This window comes from Vipera ursinii, assembly GCF_947247035.1.
Source record: "Vipera ursinii genome assembly, chromosome: 2".
Classification (NCBI taxonomy): Eukaryota; Metazoa; Chordata; class Lepidosauria; order Squamata; family Viperidae; genus Vipera; species Vipera ursinii.
In genome coordinates this window covers 187,971,786-187,990,414 of record NC_139513.1, presented here as the reverse complement: position 1 = coordinate 187,990,414, position 18,629 = coordinate 187,971,786, and the positions used below count along the sequence as shown (strand labels likewise).

General features: G+C 38.6%; 1 protein-coding gene across 1 annotated transcript in view; it reads right to left on the bottom strand.

Moving 5' to 3' along the window:
- STXBP5L (syntaxin binding protein 5L) overlaps nucleotides 1-18,629 on the bottom strand; it is a gene marked incomplete at its 5' end in the record, with an annotated part of 91,475 nt that overhangs the window by 11,731 nt on the left and 61,115 nt on the right. Inside the window, 8 exons of the mRNA XM_083356224.1 lie at nucleotides 394-633; nucleotides 949-1,119; nucleotides 3,436-3,504; nucleotides 9,063-9,214; nucleotides 13,300-13,425; nucleotides 14,949-15,115; nucleotides 16,800-17,014; nucleotides 17,815-17,855. Of these exons, the coding sequence (XP_083212350.1) occupies nucleotides 394-633; nucleotides 949-1,119; nucleotides 3,436-3,504; nucleotides 9,063-9,214; nucleotides 13,300-13,425; nucleotides 14,949-15,115; nucleotides 16,800-17,014; nucleotides 17,815-17,855 (1,181 nt within the window). The remainder of the gene's footprint in view (nucleotides 1-393; nucleotides 634-948; nucleotides 1,120-3,435; nucleotides 3,505-9,062; nucleotides 9,215-13,299; nucleotides 13,426-14,948; nucleotides 15,116-16,799; nucleotides 17,015-17,814; nucleotides 17,856-18,629) is intronic.

Sequence of the window (18,629 nt, the reverse complement as noted above, 5' to 3'; positions counted from 1 at the left end):
TCTGAAGATGGGTTCCGACAGGAGTCGGAAAGCTCAGAATACAAAACCTGGTGATCAACCCAGATTGGATCCTGCAACATTATCCTGGGATACGTATATATGCCTTCATTCTTGAAACAGACTTGTGTTATTTTCAGTCTTTTGTAAGTATTCAAATTACCTTACTCTCCCATTACACATACACATGTAGACATGCACAGACATATACACACTCTTTAGTATACCTAGGGGCAATCCCAGAGGTTAGCACAGGTATCCTAATGACCTTCCTTTCTTCTTTTCTATTTCAATTAACAGCCCCAAGGCAAAAGCACAGAAAGACATAATCTAATCTAATTAGACTTCGTGTTATTTGACATATTTCAAGTAACTATAGCAATCTGAAATTCTTACCACTGAGCGAAATTGTTACTGGCTCCGTTGGCCTTAATTCATCGACAGTGGGAAGGTGAAGGGAAAGAGTCAAGACTACACCCAGGCCTGTTCCAACCCAGAGGCAAGGAGACAAAGATGTGTCATTTTTCTGTGAAAATGACTCCATGAAATATAAAGCTGTGATTGCTTCCTTAGATTCTTTGTCAATACTGCAGATGCTAGAACTTCGAGAAGGACTGAATGAGTTCTCTCTGTTTTCTGTTGCAGAAAAGTAAGACAGATTAACATGTGAAGTTGCCATTTACCAAGACAAATTATGGTCTTGCTATTATCCAATTAAAAGAAATGTATTTTTGGTAACCATCTCATCCTCTCTGAAGGCAATCTGTGATTCTGTTTGTTAGAGCAGCTGTAGCTCATTCACTAAGACAGGACTTCTCACAGATTTTTAATTTTTAATTCCATAGATGATTATTGCTTTAGAACTCTAAAGACAGTGTTAATTCACGTACAGATTGTAATTAAAAATTTTTGAAAGGTGAAAACAGAAATATACAGTAAGTGGAAACTAACCTTCCACTGTGATGGGCAAAGAGATCTCCATGCAAGCAGCAGACTGTGCTTTCCTAAATGGAGGCTTTCCAGGAGCACGACGATTGATTTTGGAAACATCTGCACTGGACAGTCGTTTTCCAGAACTGCAAGTTAGGGAAGTTGGATTTGTACAGTGTCCATTTAAAGAATCTGAAATGAGATTACATTAGAGTTTTCATTAAGATCAAAAAGAGGTTGCTATAAAGGCTGCAGTTATTTGACAATTTCTTCTCTGCTTATGCTTCATGCACATTTTTTAAATACTGTATTGTCATTTGAGAAAATGAACATTTGTCTATTTACCGTTATTTGTTTTCTATATTTTACCAAAACTGGAAAAGGCAGGTGTTATATTATAGGATTTTACAAAACATATTATATAATATAAATTTTCAGTTAAGAAAGAGAACAACTTTATTTGATCTTTTGCCAGTAACAAAATTTACATTAATATTTCTGTTTATTATTACCTGGAAAATATTGTAATAGCCTATACCTTCAATGAATATCAAACTTTTGTTCAAAATTGAAGATTGATGCAATTTTTTTGTAATTTTTATATAGAAGATATTGTAAATTATATAGACCCTGAATGTCGTCACTCACGCCCTGGTCATCTCTCAGTTGGATTACTGCAACACACGCTACCTGGGGCTTCCCTTGAAAAATATTCAGAAGCTACAGTTGGTACAAAATCATTTTAACAGTTCTATTGATGGCAGCCCAAAACACAATAATAGGATAAAGGCCAAAGCATGTAATTAATGTTCCAACTCCTGAATTATATGTCCAATGCACTGTAACTTGAACGTTTTCTGAGGCACTTAAGAAAAGTGAATTAAAAACTTCAGAACTTTTTTTTGAGCATCCTATTATCATTATTTTGGTTATAAAGCTGAACAGCCCAACACCACTCAAACCATTCAGATACAAACTCCAGACAAAGAAAATAAAGAAGAAAAACAATAAAGAAATATACAATTACACTGATAATTTGGTACTCAACTGCTTTAAAAGTTGGTACTCAATGCATTTTCATGTGAAAATTTTTTCTTGATCATTGATTGTTTGGTACTCGATGCACAAGCTAGAACTTGTCAGTGCCAGCTGTCTTGTGACTTACTACATTATTCCTTGTGGGGAAAAATTTGTTTGGTGCTCATCATTTTTGGTACTCATCGCACCTCCCAGAACCAATTAACAATTGAGTACTAAGGTATAATAATCCAGTGCAATGTTTTGTTGCTGGAGCTGCTTATAGAAGTAGAAGGGAAGAGAATGATTTTTTTAAATTTCCCTAACTTGTCCTCAAAATGTAGGATTAGACTAGAAAACCACGGTTGGAACGTGGAGAGAGAAAAAAAAAGTTTAATTATGCAAACACATCTGTTTGCATTTATCCACTGAAACCACAAAATATATCCAAAATCTTAAAGGCACAAACCCTTCAATTCTAATTTCCATTCATTCTTACCCAAAATATCAAATCATATTGGTTCTAACTGCTTATTTTAATAATGCACCTAGAGAAAAATTGTAGATTGGCTCAACTGCAGTGGTGGGATTCAAATATGTGAACAATCTGTTCTCTCTGTGGATGCCACTTCTGGAAGTCCATTCTGGGCCTGGGCAACAAAAAATTAGCTACCGGTTTTGCTGAACTGGTGCGAACTGGCTGAATCCCACAACTGCCCAACTGGGTACACTTCTCATTTTAAACTGGGTAGAGTGGCATTTGAAGCTAGACTGCTCAATGCAACATATTTCCTGTTATTGCAAACATAGGCATAAATAAGGCCTAGTTATAGTCAGCCCTGTGGAAGGCAGAAAGAATTAAAACTCTGTCCTCCATTTCATGGTCTCTGCTCTAGCATGATCCCTTACATCAACTGTTTGTTTAAAAGAGAGAGATAAATTACACTTTAAAGCAGAATTATAGGAATAACATTCAGGCAAAGAAAAATGTAATTTTTTGTATTCTTGCAATTCCCAGTAAGTATTCCTTTCTATCTTTCTTTATAAATGGCTCCAGGAAGATAAAAGTAAGATTAATTTTAATATAAAGCTAATACAAATGTCTGGGCATAAAGAATAGACTGCCCTGTTTAGACATCTTGGGTGTCTAAGAAAACTTTCAAAAAATAGAGATCAGAAATTGACTTCCTACAAAGCTATGCCCTCTGCTTTACATCTCTTTTGCCCTTATCTGAAGATATGTGGGTGACTGGCTTCACATGCCTTTCTCTTATTAAACATCTTCATATGTGCTCTTTCACATCACCATCTGTCTCAGGAACTAATGTAATCAAATTCCCAGTAGGTTAGACATGAAATGAAAACTATTTGTAAGGAACTATTTGTAACTCAGCATGTTCTGGCTTGCTTTCATGTTTCTAAGGTAGCAAGATCAAATTTAAATTCTGAGATGCTAGATGTAAAGACGATTAGCCCCCAAATAATAATTACCTGAAGCTGTGGGGGACCTGCACCGCTCCAGCTCCATTGGAAATGGACCATCTGGTATCTCTGTGACACCTGTTAAAATATTAAATTAGAATATATTAATAATTATTGCAATCAACATTATATAAGCATACTATCCCACAAAAGACCTTTGTCCTTTTCCATTCCATTCTGTAATGAATAAATAAGAAGGCCTTGATGGACAGAGGGAAGATCCAGTATCAAGGCAATGATCAGATAGACAGATCCCAAGGCATGAAAGTGTTTGCAAAAACTTCTCATTCAGTTTCCCACCATCCAATTCACAGGAAGATAAAAGAAGAAGGAAAGGAAGCATAAAAATAAAAAATAAAAATAAAAAGCAGACACTATGCAGACCTAAAGCTACTTTTATTAAAACATCTATAACAGAATCTTACAAGTCTGAATATACACATTCACATTCTGCTCTGGGTTCTCTACAACCCACAAGAACAGATTTAAATATAGGTATGGAATTATACAATTCTATTCTAGCAAAGAATGCCATTTTGCTACCTGGAATTCAGTCTCTGGATACAATTCAATGGACTTGGACTATAGAATAAAATCTTATTTTTTGAAATAAATAATAGAAACCGGCATGCAGAACTCATAAACGCTTCTTGTCTCTGAAACAGCAGTGGTTGGACTATTGTGGTAATAGATTTTTGTGACATACATACTCAATAAGGAACCTTTTATATGGAAAATAATGCAAGGACTTAGTCTTCTATAGAAAAGGTGGAAACAATACTAATAATATTTAGCAGCCTGGTACCAAATTTAACAGATACCTGTACATGGCCAGGATTTCAAGAAACAAGGAACCAGGATACAATCTTAGGAATGACTTACTGTGCACCATTGAATCTTAACTGAGTAAAGAGCAAAGCGGGGATGGAAGCATCTTTTCCTTACTGAGAACATACCCATTCACAGAATTATGCCGATCTATCATTAGGAAAACAGTGGGCTTGGAAACTGTTTGCTATTGATGCTAGTGATAAACTTCTGCTTGATTACTTAGAAACAAAGCTAGACAGTCTCCCAAGGTCTTGTCTTCCATACAAGGCTACTGAGAAGAACAATGCATAGGTTTGGAGGAAATTTGTCAGACCTGCCCCAATCTGATCCCTAAGAAAAGAAAAGCCTTCGACTCCATTTGGTTAAAACAAAGGGTTCTTTTATTAAGAGTGTTGGTTGCAGTAAAGTCAAGTCAGCTCTGAAATTACTGTGCTCACTGGATACAAAAATAAGGTGTAGGTTTGCTGCCAGTACATCCCTCCCCCTGCCCCTGGTGACCAGTCCGTTTCCAGCCAACCAGAGCTCACCAAGATGTTTTGAGAACTCGGGTGTTTGGGGGGTAATCCACATATTTCTCAGGGTGCCTGGCCATGGGATGCTGCTACAAACAGGATCTGGCTGCTCTGGTCCTTATCACCTGTCATTCCCCTCTCCCAGTTTCCTATCACATACACACAAAACTTTATTGCCCTTTCATCCTTTATTGCCCTTTCATCCTTTCTCCCCCTTCTTTTTAGGGCAGGATGCCTATGAAACCCCCAAGCCGAGCCAGGCAGATCTGACAATATTACCAATAGGTTGAAACCATTTAGGTAGAGGTCTCTTTTTGTGCAAGCTCAGGATTTGCTGTGTCCACGATCTATGCTATTCTCCAAACCTTAAAGAACTGGATGTGGGAGAATAAGCTGAACCTCAATTCAGACAAGATGTAACTATTACTAATTTCAGTGGCTGAACAAGGAGATATGCCTGTTCTGGATGGAGTTTCTCAGGACAATCATATAACATTGGTAGGAAGAATTACTTTTTATCAGCTTCAGCTTTGGTCATGTCCATCCTTATCTGGAGGAGAGAGATCTATTTCAATGACTCATGCGCCAGTAACTTCAAGGATAAATTACTACAATACACTTGTCTCTTGCATAGACCAGACATTGCAGCTAGACTAGGATATGGCAGCATGATGGCAAATGATAAATGATGCCTGTTGAAGATCTCACATTGTCCTCCAGCTGAAGCACTTTCAATGGTTGCTGGATGTTTTCTGGCCCCATGTTGTGGCCTGTCGGCTGCCGGAGGGCTCCACAGCCAACTCAGAGGATGAAGCACAGGAGTTGGTGTCGGGCCCAGTGTCAGGGCCAGCTGAAAGCTCTGATGGGGATGAAGGAATGGAGTCAGGGACAGAGGTGGAGCCTGGGCCGTCTGCCAGCCCCTAGATGGAAAGGCTGAAACCTCCATGCCTTGAGGCAAGTGATTCAGGAGAGGAGGATCACATAGGGCCAGTGATTGATGTGCAGGTGAGGTGTAGGCTGAGGAGAGAAAAGGTGAGAAGCTATGGGGCAGTCTTCAAGGCAGAAGAGTCACCGCTGCTAACAGAGCCCCACTCTCAGCTGTGGCTAAAAGGCAGGGGCAGAGATGAATAGGTGTGGCAGACAGCTATTCGTCTCCCTGCCGGTCAGCCACTTCTATTTGGAACTCCTAACTCTTGTTTGGAAACTTGCCGGAGTTTTCCTCAGATCCTGTCCCACTGGGAGTCGGAGCACCTGCTGAGCGTGTGCATGTGTCTTATGTTGGAAAAGAGCCAGCTTGCCTGAAGGACTCTTGCTGCAAGCGTGAGAGACTGAGATTAACTCTGGATTTTGGAAGACCCTTGCAGAGGAAAAGGGAACGAGCTCCGTTGTTTAGAGGTAACTAAAGACTGTAACAGTTGACTATGTAAAAGTGCTGGTGTTCCTGAATAAAAGGAATGTTGGACGTTTATTGGTGCGTCTCTTGTGTTCAGGAAGTCGGGTCAGAACACCCCAGTTCAAGATGGTGTTAAAGTCTGACACTGTAGGGACCCCATAAGAACATTGACTCCTCTACAATCTTCCCTGCACTTCAAAGGTATTATTAAGGCAGTTTTTGCCACACATCTATTTGCACATTTATTTGCAAAGATGGAATGTTTCAAGGATTTCTGGAACATTCTCCTCATCTTCCATTTCAGAGATGTTCCAATGGTTTTCCAGAAGTAAATCCTCCATAATGGAAAGTAGCTAATGGTGTTCAAATATATTCCAGATTACTATAACATAAAATGTAACTATTAATAGTTCATAAACTAAGCCTGCCCTAGTTGCTTAGTCTACTAGAAGTGATAAAGACTCCTAGTTCTATGGTGAAAAGAAAGCTTTAAAAAAGTGATGGAATATTTTATTCAGAGGAGGTAGGAGGGGACCATGTCAAGCCATTACACTTTACAATTCCTTGGTAAGGCCACACCTGGAATACTGCATCCAGTTTTGGTCACCAAAATGTAAAAAAGATGTTGAGACTCTAGAAAGAGTACAGAGAAGAGCAATAAAGGAGATCAGGGGACTGGAGGCTAAAACTTACAAGGAACAGTTTTTGGCATTGGGTATGTCTAGTTCAGGGGTCAGCAACCTGAAACAGTGAAAGAGCCAGTCGGAACCGGTTCCCTCACAAAAGGAAAATCTGGGAGCCACAAAAAATGTGTGCGCATGCACGTACATGCACGCATGCGCAGAACAGGGTTTGACTGAAGAGTGGAGCCAAGGCAAGATATGCACCTACCCTGCCCCCTCCACTCTCATTCACTCACGTTTTGTTTGGAAAAGCTTATCTCTCGCTCATTCACTCGAAAGGCCAGCCGCGGCGCCTCCATTGACTTCTATGGGGGACACTTGGCAATGAATGGGCCGATTGAAACCGCTCCCGGTAGTGCTGCTACTGCTAAATTTTCCACTTGCTGCTTGGTTCCGATGAAACCGGAAAACCTCCGGATGCCACTGCTGGCGGTGGAGGAGGCTGCCTGGGTTCAGCCATAGCGGAAGCCGACAGTAGCAGTGGAGGTGGCGGCGAGAGAGATGCTGGAGGTCTGCCGCATCTCCGTCAGCCTCCGCCTCCCCCGCAGAAACAAATTCCTGGGCCGGCTCCCATGGCAGCAGCGGGCCCCAAGGGCTGAGCAATCGTTCTGGCGATGGCTGTTGCTGTTGGGGTGGCCTAGTGCACTCGCTGAGAGATGCTGGAGGTGCTCCAGGCCGGCGTGGTAGCCGCTTTGCTCTCCGTCTTTTGCCCAAAGGAAGAGGAGAGAGAGAGAGAGAGAGAGAGAGAGAGAGAGAGAGAGAGAGAGAGAGAGAGAGAGAGAGAGAGAGAGAGAGAGAACTCCCCCTCCCCGGCACGCCCCATCTGACCGACCCACTCACCTTTCCAGCAGTCTTCCTGTCTCTTCCTCTGCTGCCGCCATGTGCAGTCCGAGGAAGAAAAGAGGTTTGTGGGCAGTACCACAAACAACTTGTGCAAAGTCCCACAAACCAAAGAACTTCAACCGATCAATTCATGCTTCGCAAGGTGTTTTTTTTATGAGAAGTTTGAATTGATTGGTTGAACTTTTTTAGTCCCACTTTTTTTGGGGGGGACTGCACATGACAGAGGACTGGGAGCCGCAGGAGATGGCTGAAAGAGCCACATGTGGCTCCGGAGCCGTGGGTTGCAGACCTGTGGTCTAGTTTAATGAAGAGAAGGACGAGGGGGGACATGATAGTAGTGTTCCAATATCTCAGGGGCTGCCATAAATGTTCCAATATCTCAGGGGCTGCCATAAAGAGGAGGGAGTCAAACTATTCTCCAAAGCACCCAAAGGCAGGACAAGTAGCAGTCCAGAACAGGAAAGCCACTGGGGCTGTTGCAGCCAGAAGCCAACCCTAAAGCTCCATGGGAAGAAATTGCCATGGATTTTATTGTGGAATTACCCAAGAGCTCTGGGAGTACAGTGATTTGGCTGTAATTGACTGATTTGTAAAGCAAGCACACTTTGTGGGATGTCCAAAGATTCTATCAGCCCGAAGTTTGGCAAAGTTGTTCATGCAACATATATACCGGCTGCATGGAGTTCCAAGACGAATCATCTCTGACCAGAGGGTGCAATTTACTGCAAAGTTTTGGTGGGAGTTCCTAAAATTAATAGGCTCTTCCCAAGGGCTTAGCTCAGGGTATCATCTGAATACTAACGGGGTGGCTGAAAAGGCAAAATCATTGATAGAGAAATATTTATGCTGCTATGTAAACTATCAGCAAACTCATTGGGCAGAGCTCCTGCCTTTCACAGAAGTAGCATATAACAACTTGGTACATAGTAGCACTGGGTGAGCCTGCACCATGCCAAGGTCATTGCCGCAGGTGCTTGATGGAGAAGTAAACTGTTCCCATAACAAAAAGAAATATTAGTATTGGGCAATGTGGATACCCGGTGGGAGAGGAGAGGGAATCCAATGTTTAACTAAGCAAGCTTTTGAATGGGAAATCTCAGAGTTGGCTTCACTTCTTCAGTTCTGAGATGATGTATCCAATAAAGTTATCCCTGCTGGGACTCCTTTTGAGGATTCCTTTTGTTGGATTTATTAGTCAGACTGTTAACACTTACTCTTATTAGTATTTGGCTAATCACCTGCTAGAATTTTTCATATAGCTTTGCTGTTTATATATTTTCCTAACTAGCCAACATGTATTTTCTACAGACATTCCCAAAATTGCAGAGCATAAAATGAAATATTACTCAAATTAATTTTCAATGTATTTGCTACCTGCGCTAAACTGCTTGCTTCGGCGAGGAGATCGAGGTTGGCGCTGATAGGGATCACTTGATCCATAGAGGTCAAAGCTTCCTATGCTCAGCAGTTTAGTCTTCTGCATAAAATCTACAACAACCAGACCATTGCAGTTTCCAAATGCAATTCTGTGAAAAGAAATACGGTTTAAGTATTTTAGAGTTATCTCTTTCAAGTACTGAAACTGGAATAGATTTCAAACAAAGAGGCATTCATATAAGGTAATCCTTGTTTTTAATTTTTATTTTTCTTCATCAATTTTTTTATCATGCATGTTGTCTTTTATTGTTCTTATAGTATGAGCCCCAGAGAAATCTGGAGTCAGATGGCATCTAAATAAGATGATAGCTCATTTTAAGAACCAGATCAGATGATGGGTCACTCATCTTTGGTTTCATGACAGACACTGAAAAGGGAGCCTGCTTGTCAAGAAGAGCTGGCTTAAACCATGAGTGGGTGGGTGACTCATAGCCTACAAGTGACATATAGTTCCTAGGACCTAGAACATCATTTTTATTGCTCTGAGACCAGGCTGCTAAAATTCATCAGGGATATAACCAAATTTTGGCATTAGGATATATGGTCACTTTTTTGTAAGTATGCTTGTAAGGAAGGGAGTGAGAACAATTTGGCTCTGAGAGACTTTCCACTTCCACATTTGGTCCTAAAACTCCCAAAGTAAACCAAAGAAGAAGTTCATATTCCTTTGGGTTATATCATATCATCACTGGAGCATCTACTACAGCTCTTCAGAAGTTGGGAGGCTTAAGTATGTGTTTCCAAGCAGGTTATTCAGGCAATTACTAATCTCCTCTTGATAGGAGGTACACATACTTAAGGTTTTATGGGCCATCCTTCAGGTCTGCTCTCTGTATAACCAGAAAGAAATAAGGACAGTTGCTAGTTCATAAGGAAAAACATTGTACACTTTAAGAAACTATAGCAATCAAAATGGCACAGAAAAGATTGTAACCAGATGGTGAAAAAAAGGATAATTTGGAAAAAGATAAAATATTGAATGCTCCAATTTATATGATTCAATCTCAAAGTGACTCCTGGCATAAAAAAGGAGAGAGAATGTCTGTTTTTCAGGAACAATGAATCTTCCTGCTTCCCCCACACTTATATGAGAGCCAATTTATCCTCTTCTGTACCATAGCTAAGATAAGTTGGAAATTAATTGGGCCTAAAACGGAAATGCCACAATGATGTCTAATAGTGGCAATTCAGAGGGAGTTTGGTAAAGAAAAATCCAACAGTATGTGAACTCCACACCACCACCCATCTCAATATTATGCCCTAAATGTAAGCATCCCGATTCACCAGTACAACCCCATCAGAGCAGGAGCATTAAGTTTAAATTATAGCATCCATAACAGATATCTGAATAGCCTCTCTTTCAAGAAATATTTGTAAGGCTTCTTATAATTAGTAAATTGATGAAAGTACTACCTTCCCATATTATAATACATTATAATGAGTGCATAATTAGTACATTCTCTAACATTAAATCAGAAATTGCCTTTCTGAAATTTAAATGTGCAGTATTATTTTCCTTCCTCATATATAGTATTCTAATTCCAAAGCACACAAAATGGGAGGCAGGCAGAAACACAAGCAAGGAAGAATTCTTCCTTGCATAGACTATGCATGGCAACAATATTGTTATGTTCTCAAGCAAAGGAGGATTAGTAGAAGGATAATCATAATAAATAGCAGTATTTTTTTCTCTGACACCAAATTAATATTATACTGAAAGACAATATATATGTGAATGTCAAGGACTAAATATTACCACTTTCTTGTTGTATGCAATTTCTTATCCTTGAATCACATTTTTAAAAATATTTGATCCATTTCCTTAATGGTTGTGATAGCTTATTAAGTACAATATACATCCTTATAAAATAAAATGCAAACACCAAAGGGATGGCTTTAAAAGTTCTGGAATACTAAAATGTGTTGACTTGTCCCCAAAAAGGAATTGGGAATGGGCTTGCTTTAACTCCAGGAACAATTCATTCCAAAAAGGGCATGGTGAAAACAGAATTGGTCATTAATGTCATGCATTTCCATGGCAAGAAGTGTAAATGGTAACCCACAAATGACCTAACTGTGTATAACACTATAGGTAGTCCTTGCTATACAACCATTCCCTTAACTATCATTGAAAATTACAGTCCTCACACTTATAATCATAGCAGAGTATGCAGTCACATGATCAGAATTTTGGAGCTTAGCAACTGGATCACATTTCTGATGGTTGCAGCATCCCAGGATCACATGATTGCCATTTGCAATCTTCCAGCAAGCGAAGTCAATGGGGAAAGCTGGATTTAATTGCCCCATGATTCCCTTAGTAATTATGATGAAGTTAGTAAAATTGACTGCAACTCACTTAATGACCACATCACTCAGCGACACTTCTCTGTATGTACACTGAGACATTGTGAAACAAAAAGCAAAAGAGGGTTGTTTTGATAAACTGAATTTTAGTCTATAAAACCCAATGACATAATATAATCTTTAAAAAGCCCCAATAGTGTATTATACACACACACACACACAATTTGGATTGCTAACAAAGAATTAAAGGGAGACTGGTATAGCTATTTCAAGCTGCTTTGCTCTCATCAGCCAGCCACACCCTTCTGAGATTCAAACCTGGGCTGCTTGCACGTTAGGCAGCTGTGTTAACCTCTAGGCCACAGGCTCTTTCTCACTTTGTCAGCTATATCAGGTAGGTTTGTTTCCTTGAAGATAATCCTCTAATAATCAATGCAATGAAGGTCATTAAAATAAGGGTCACATAATAGCTGTCTTCCTGAACTTGAGGGGCTGTCACAGAGAATTTATTCTCCAAAGCACCAGAAGACAAGACAAGCAGTAATGAGTGGAAGCTTCTTAAAGAGAGATCCAACCTAGAACCTAGAACTGAGAAGAAATTTCCTGACAGTGAGAAGAGTTAATCCAGTGGAACAGCTTGCCTCCTGGAGTTGTGGGTGGTCCATCACTGGAGGTTTTCAAGAATAGATTGGACAATCATTTGATAGGGATGGTATAAGGTCTCCTGCCTTAAGCATAGAACAGTGGTCCCCAACTTTTCTAGCTCTGTGGACCAACAGCAGCAGCGGGGAGAGGGGATGCTTTCAAGTGTGCATCCACCATTTGTGCAAATGGAGCTTTGCACGCTTGCATGCTCACCTGCCGCTTGCATGGCCCAGTTCCCAATGGAACTGGTACCAGGCCATGGTACCAGGCCATGGACCAGGTGTTGGAGACCTCTAGACTAGAAGACTTCTAAGGTCCTTTTCAGCCCTATGATTCTATAGTCTATGAATGTCTGTGGAGATTCTCAGTCATCCAGGTCATATTTGTCTCAAAGGTGTTTTTTTTTCAAAAGGCAACTGGATTGTTTTATCCTTGAGTAAGAATAAGAAGACATTTTGGTTCTCATCCAAGAAGTTTCATCAGTTCTGGCAGAATGGTGAGGGCGATGGAAGGATGAAGGAATCATATTCTATGAATATACATGCCTCAAAATACTTGTTTTTAGCTCTGGGAAGTGGGGGGGAAGGGGGGTGGTTTGGGGTGGGTGGGTTTTGGGGATATGTATTGTAAAATCTTTTTTTGTAAAACTCTTTAATAAAAAAATAGTTGTTTTTTGTTCATAGGTATGCCAACAATTTTGAGGTTATGAAAATTTTATATTGATTCATGATAAAAGTAAATAATATATGATGTTAAAAGTAAAAGTAATTTATGATGGCTGACCCCAGTGGAAAAATAAATGAAATCCATGCCTTGTTTGAACTACACAGGCTGTAACAGTTTTTAGAACTCTAATGTTTCTTCCTCCATGGTTTGACAGCTTCCGTGAAAAACTCAAGAACATTCACGAGGATCCAAACATTGTGTTTATGACAGTACCAAAAATCACCAGATTGTTATGGGTTATTTTTTGCAAAAGGCTGTTTTCATTTGGATCTTACATAAGGAGTAATAGGGATCTGTATCTTGGTCCCATCTTTTCTGCCATTTTCTTCCAAACCACCAAAAGAAGACAAACTGATTAGAATATCTTTTTCTCTCCCTGGAACAGGTTCTATTACTGGTTCCAGATAGACCTCCATTCTAAAGATGACTCAGATTTCCCATTTCCCAGCTAGGCAAACTGACCAAACCCAAATGAAGATATAAGGGGATAACTTACAATCCATAGGCTGAATTCACGGCTAGGCTGGTTATTTGTTGAGGAAGCTCACCATCTACACACAACAATTGAATAACAAGTTCTGCTTGATAACCAGGAGGCATCCTTACGGCACGAGTCTTCACACTAAGAAGAAGAGGAGAAACAATTATCAAAATGATCAAAATGATCTGATTACCCAACTGGAAATCACTTGCATTGATAAGAAAACTGGCTTTGAGAAAAGAATAGGAAAAGAGTGGGTGAGAAACAGTAAATATGTATAAATGTGTGTAAATAGTATTGATTGAAGTTTTCTTCCTCTCAACTGCTTGTCTTATCCCAATTGTTCCCAGTGGTACCTTCTGTGTAAAACAAATCAGTGTTATATCGTCATATTAGGTCTCATTTGATTCTTGAAGCAAAGGTAACAAAAAATTATGATGCTTTTTCATATAAAGCAAGAATGCAATCTACCGTAACTCCTGATTAGAAATGTTAAAGAGCTATTGGAATAATCCTAGCTTACCCTTCTATTGTGGAAAAGAGCAAGATTAAAGTTCTTCCATCTCCCTAATTTTTATCGTCACCTGACACATTTCGTGGGGTTGAACTGAAGAGTAGGACACTCTTCACTTTGCAACAAGAATAATCATTTAATGCTGTTCGTGATTGCTTAACTGTGTGGCACTAAATAGAGATAAAGAAATTCAATTCTTCTCAAAAAAAACTCAGTCACTACATTGGAATGGGAGAATCATAGTGATTTATTGCTCTAAATTGTAATGTTTATTAATACAGGGCCTAAAATATAACCCAACAAAATTCTGTGACTATACGAGAAAGTCCTAAGTTCACTCTCTCTATGCTTATCCCGTTCTGGAGCTATCCCAATTTTGCTAGCTTCATTTCATTTCTCTAAACTATCCAGATTCTTTGGAAATTTTGTTTCTGTTTTCTAAAGATTAGCTATTCTCCTCATTTTTATACTGAATAGTTTATAAGCATTCCCTTGGCCACCTTGTTTATGGTATTTATAAAGACATCAAAGGATATTTGGCCAGCTGGGCTTCATCAGTGTGTGAGAATCTAGCATAGGTGAGAAGCCATGAAAGTCTCCTTAGGAGGAGAAGGAAGAAGGAGTGGTGGTTTGAAGAACACAGCTTGCCCTTCCTTTTTCATCCCCAGACTCGAGCATTCTTTTACTTTTGAGACATTAAACATTCAAACACCTTCTACTCCGATATTCAATGTCAACATAACTTTAGGTCTCAGAGGAACAGCAACTTCAAACAATGGGCTTAGGGACTTAGCCAAAACAAATATGGAGGGGTGCGCCAGCCTAGATGTGTTAGGAATCTATTGTAGTACGTGGTTATTGGTAGCTACTAAATCAGCTGTGCTGAGCTCAGTCTCAAATGAGAGGAATGATTTCTACAGTCTTTCTTAATAAAGAATTACCACAATGGTGAGCAACTACACTTATTTGAACATTCTGTAACCATTTCTTAGTACAAAAACAGAAAATAATTCTTGAGATACTATTTATACAGAGCTATCAAAATCTATGATACTTCACAATCTTAGCAGAAAAATATAAATGTTGAAGAAATTTTGTTATAAATGTTGAAAAAGAACAAAAACAATTTAAATCAGTCTACATTCTTTACCTGAGAAATGGACTACAATCCATTGTTTGCTCAGATGAAGCATTGGAATTGCCCGAGAGGTCTTTTAAAGATGAAAAATTGGAAGAGGCATCAGTAAATGAAGTCATAATTTCTGCTTCAGGACTAATGGTATCTTCTATCTCATTCTGGAGCTTCACCTCTAAAGACTTTAAAAAAATAAAACTCAGATTAGATTTAGAAATATAGTTAAAAGATTCAATATTGTGAATCCAATCTGCTTTCACAGTATTCCAGAATGTCAGCTACATGCCTGGAAACTGCAAACTTCCCAAACTAGGCTAAGTATGAAGGAATCCATCAAAATTATAATGACTGTCAATTGTAAAGCACAATTTAAAAAAAACTAATCAGAGGAAGAAGGTATCCTAAATGTGCCTTCCTACTGTACCATAATAATCTTGTGGTCCAGATTCCTGGAAACAGAGAATATATCTTTCTGTTCTCATCTAAATATGAAGGTGATTCCAGCTTCTTAGAGATTTCTATGAGCAATAGGAACCTAGACATTAAGAAAGAGTACTTTCCCAGAATTTTTCCCCCAATCTATCTTATGATGATGTGGACTGAAGACCTGCAAGGTAGACTTGCAAATTTCTCCATAATAATAATAATAATAATAATAATAATAATAATAATAATAATAATAATAATAATAATAATAATAATAAAAAATCTTTATTGTCAAAGTACAACATGTGTACATTGAGATTAGCTGAGCCTCTCCCTGTGCTCCCTCCCCCCAACACACATATAAGTGGTGAGTTAAGCGATGTCATGACCTCCCTTTCACAGTGCCTGGAGGCTGTTAGGGGCTGGATAGGAAGCAACAGGTTGAAACTGAACCCTGGCAAGACCCAGTGGCTTTGAGTTTGGGGTTCTTTGGTCCATGGCTATATAAATTTTCTAAATATATAAGTCTCAGTAGACCACTAAAAGTGTGAGCTATGATATCCAAGGCATCCCTTTCCCTTTCAAGGGCTTAGACTCTAAAACTTATTTGGTTCCTTTAGACATTTGAGATCAAGATGGCAGGCTAGGAATTTGGCTGATTTGAAAGAACTGCTAGGTCTCCCTATGGAGGAAGGCATAGGCTGTCAAACCTCCAACTTTTTCTGGAGCTGTTTGTGAGGAACTCCACAGGACTGCAGGAAAGTAATTGAGATAAAGCAAATTCATAAACTACAAATTCAAGACTTCAAATTCTCTTGATTTAAAATCATGGGTTATGAGGAGGAAAGATGGTTAGAGGTTCTTCTGAGACCAACAGAAGAGAATATTTGAAGCTCAGGGTTGAACTGTGGGGTCCTTAGTGCTCTCTGAGCTGGGTGTTTTTCTTGCACACATATTCTTCCATGCTTGCACCTGCACTAATGATGTTACTTAGTTTGGTAATGAAACATTAACAAGAAAACCACCAAGCTCAGAGAGCACCAAGGACCAAACAGTTCTTCTGAGAGAAAGATCCAGAAGAATAAAAACTGCCTGTCAGAATGGGAGCATTCAATAAAATGTTTTGTTTTAACAGATTCAGTTTGTAGTTGGAAAATATTAATTTTGTAGCATCAAAATAACCTGTTGATTCCAAAAAAAAGTCTGTTTTGACGTTCTTCCTATGCAAGTCATCCTCAAAAGTATGCTTATGACAGCTTCTTTTGAATGTTTAAAATATATATAGGAAAGCCATAATAGCTAGCTGCATAGTCAGGTTTCAACTGTAACCACTGCATGATAAACATAGCCATGTTTATTGATAACTATAATTGATTAAAGGGAAACTTGGTATATTAATGTAAGCAAATCAGTGCATAAGCAATACTCATACAAACTTACCGATATTTCAGTATTAACTTCATGTTTGCTGAATCTATAAACAATAACATATGCAGAGACACCAGCTATGCAAAATATTCTACTTTCAGGACACCAGTACATTAACTGGATTGCACAAGGATCCTCTTCTATCATATCTGCTGCTGGCTTGCCTTCCAACTTCCGTTTTTCAAATATTTTTGAAGTTTTTAACTTGTACAGCATTTGCAGTGTGACTAGAAAAAATTGAAATGATCTATTATATTACTTTGATGTTAAAACGGAAAGTGGAAAGAAAGTGTATTGTTACAATCTGTATTTTCTATTATCTTCACTATTTTTATTTTGGGATCCTCACTATTTGTAGCCCTCTGATTGAAAGCACAGGCACACCGTAAAAAGTCTGGTATTTAGTGCTTACCAAAAAAAGCTTTAAAAAAAGCACAGCTTCAATGCTAAATATCCTGTACTGTCAAAAGAATACTGAACCTTCCTTTACATTTTTCAGATATTATATTGTAGCATATAATCAGCAATCTGTTTCTGATGGGCAGCAGATGAATTGAGCAGCAGGAAAAGGGAAAGAGATTCCTTATGACTCACTCTGTGCAGCACTCTGCTTTAAATGAAAAAAACAGACTACATTTTATGTACTGTACTCCAGTCTTCTTTCAATCATTTTAATTGCTCATTAATCATTTGAATATGCAGTTAAACAGAAGTGGAAGCCTCTTAATGATCAATTGCAGAATCAGAAAAAAGATCACATGAAGACCAAACCATACTAGAAATCTAACTACTGTTAGATTTTTAGTGTCTTTGCAGGCGTACAGTTTTGACTTTTATTCATTCCTACTCTTTCACACTCTGCTACAATTTTTCCCCTTTTAAATAATATTTTACAGCTTGTCGGGAATTCATTACATTGTACCAATTTCATGTATTTTGAGTAACAGATTCAATAACTGCAATTAATTCACTCATTTTCAAATCTGTAACATACATTTATAATGCAGAAATAAATTTAAAAACTTACTGGCAGAAGCATCCCAAAATTTTACTGATCCGTCTGCATGACTTAAAAGAATATAGTAAAGGCTAATTAAAACAAGGTAGAATAACATTATCATCATCATATACTTCTACCAAGACTGATGTTGGTTTCAATTCCTGTGATAAAAGGTGACAAATCTCAATTGCCATCTGTAGTCATTGGGAACACTTGATCTTCTAAGCAGCGGTTTTTCTTCTCTCCTTGCCTGTCAGAACCATGAAGGAAGTCCTAGTTTTGTTAAGGAACGAAGGATATCAGGACTTGATTAATGTGGGTGCTGTTCATTTATCTCCTTTGTAGTTTCTCATAAGATGATTAACACTAGAACTGGCCACATAACTCATCTGAAATGTACTGTAGAAGAAAGATTTCTTACACTAGCTAAAATTAAATGGAAGTATGATAAGCAGCAGCCAGGTTTTGGGTGGATGAAGAAACCTACAGCTACTTTAATGGATTCTATCTTCAAGTGGCTTTTTCAAAAATTGGTTCCATGCATATCTTTGTAAATGATTTTTGCTGTAACCTACCGAAAGCTAATATTTATTTATTTATTATTAGATTTGTATCCTGCCTTTGTTACTTTATTAAAAACTCAAGGTATCAAACATATGGAATTCTCCTTCCTCTTTCTATTTTCCCCACAACAACAACCCTGCATAGAGATGAGCATCTCCACAAGCAGATTTTTCCCCTCTATTAACAAAAGCAGATTTAACCACTGCAGAAAGAGGATCACATCAAAGAGCATTTCAAAGCTACCATATATATCTCTTCTTCAGACCTAAGACTTAAGC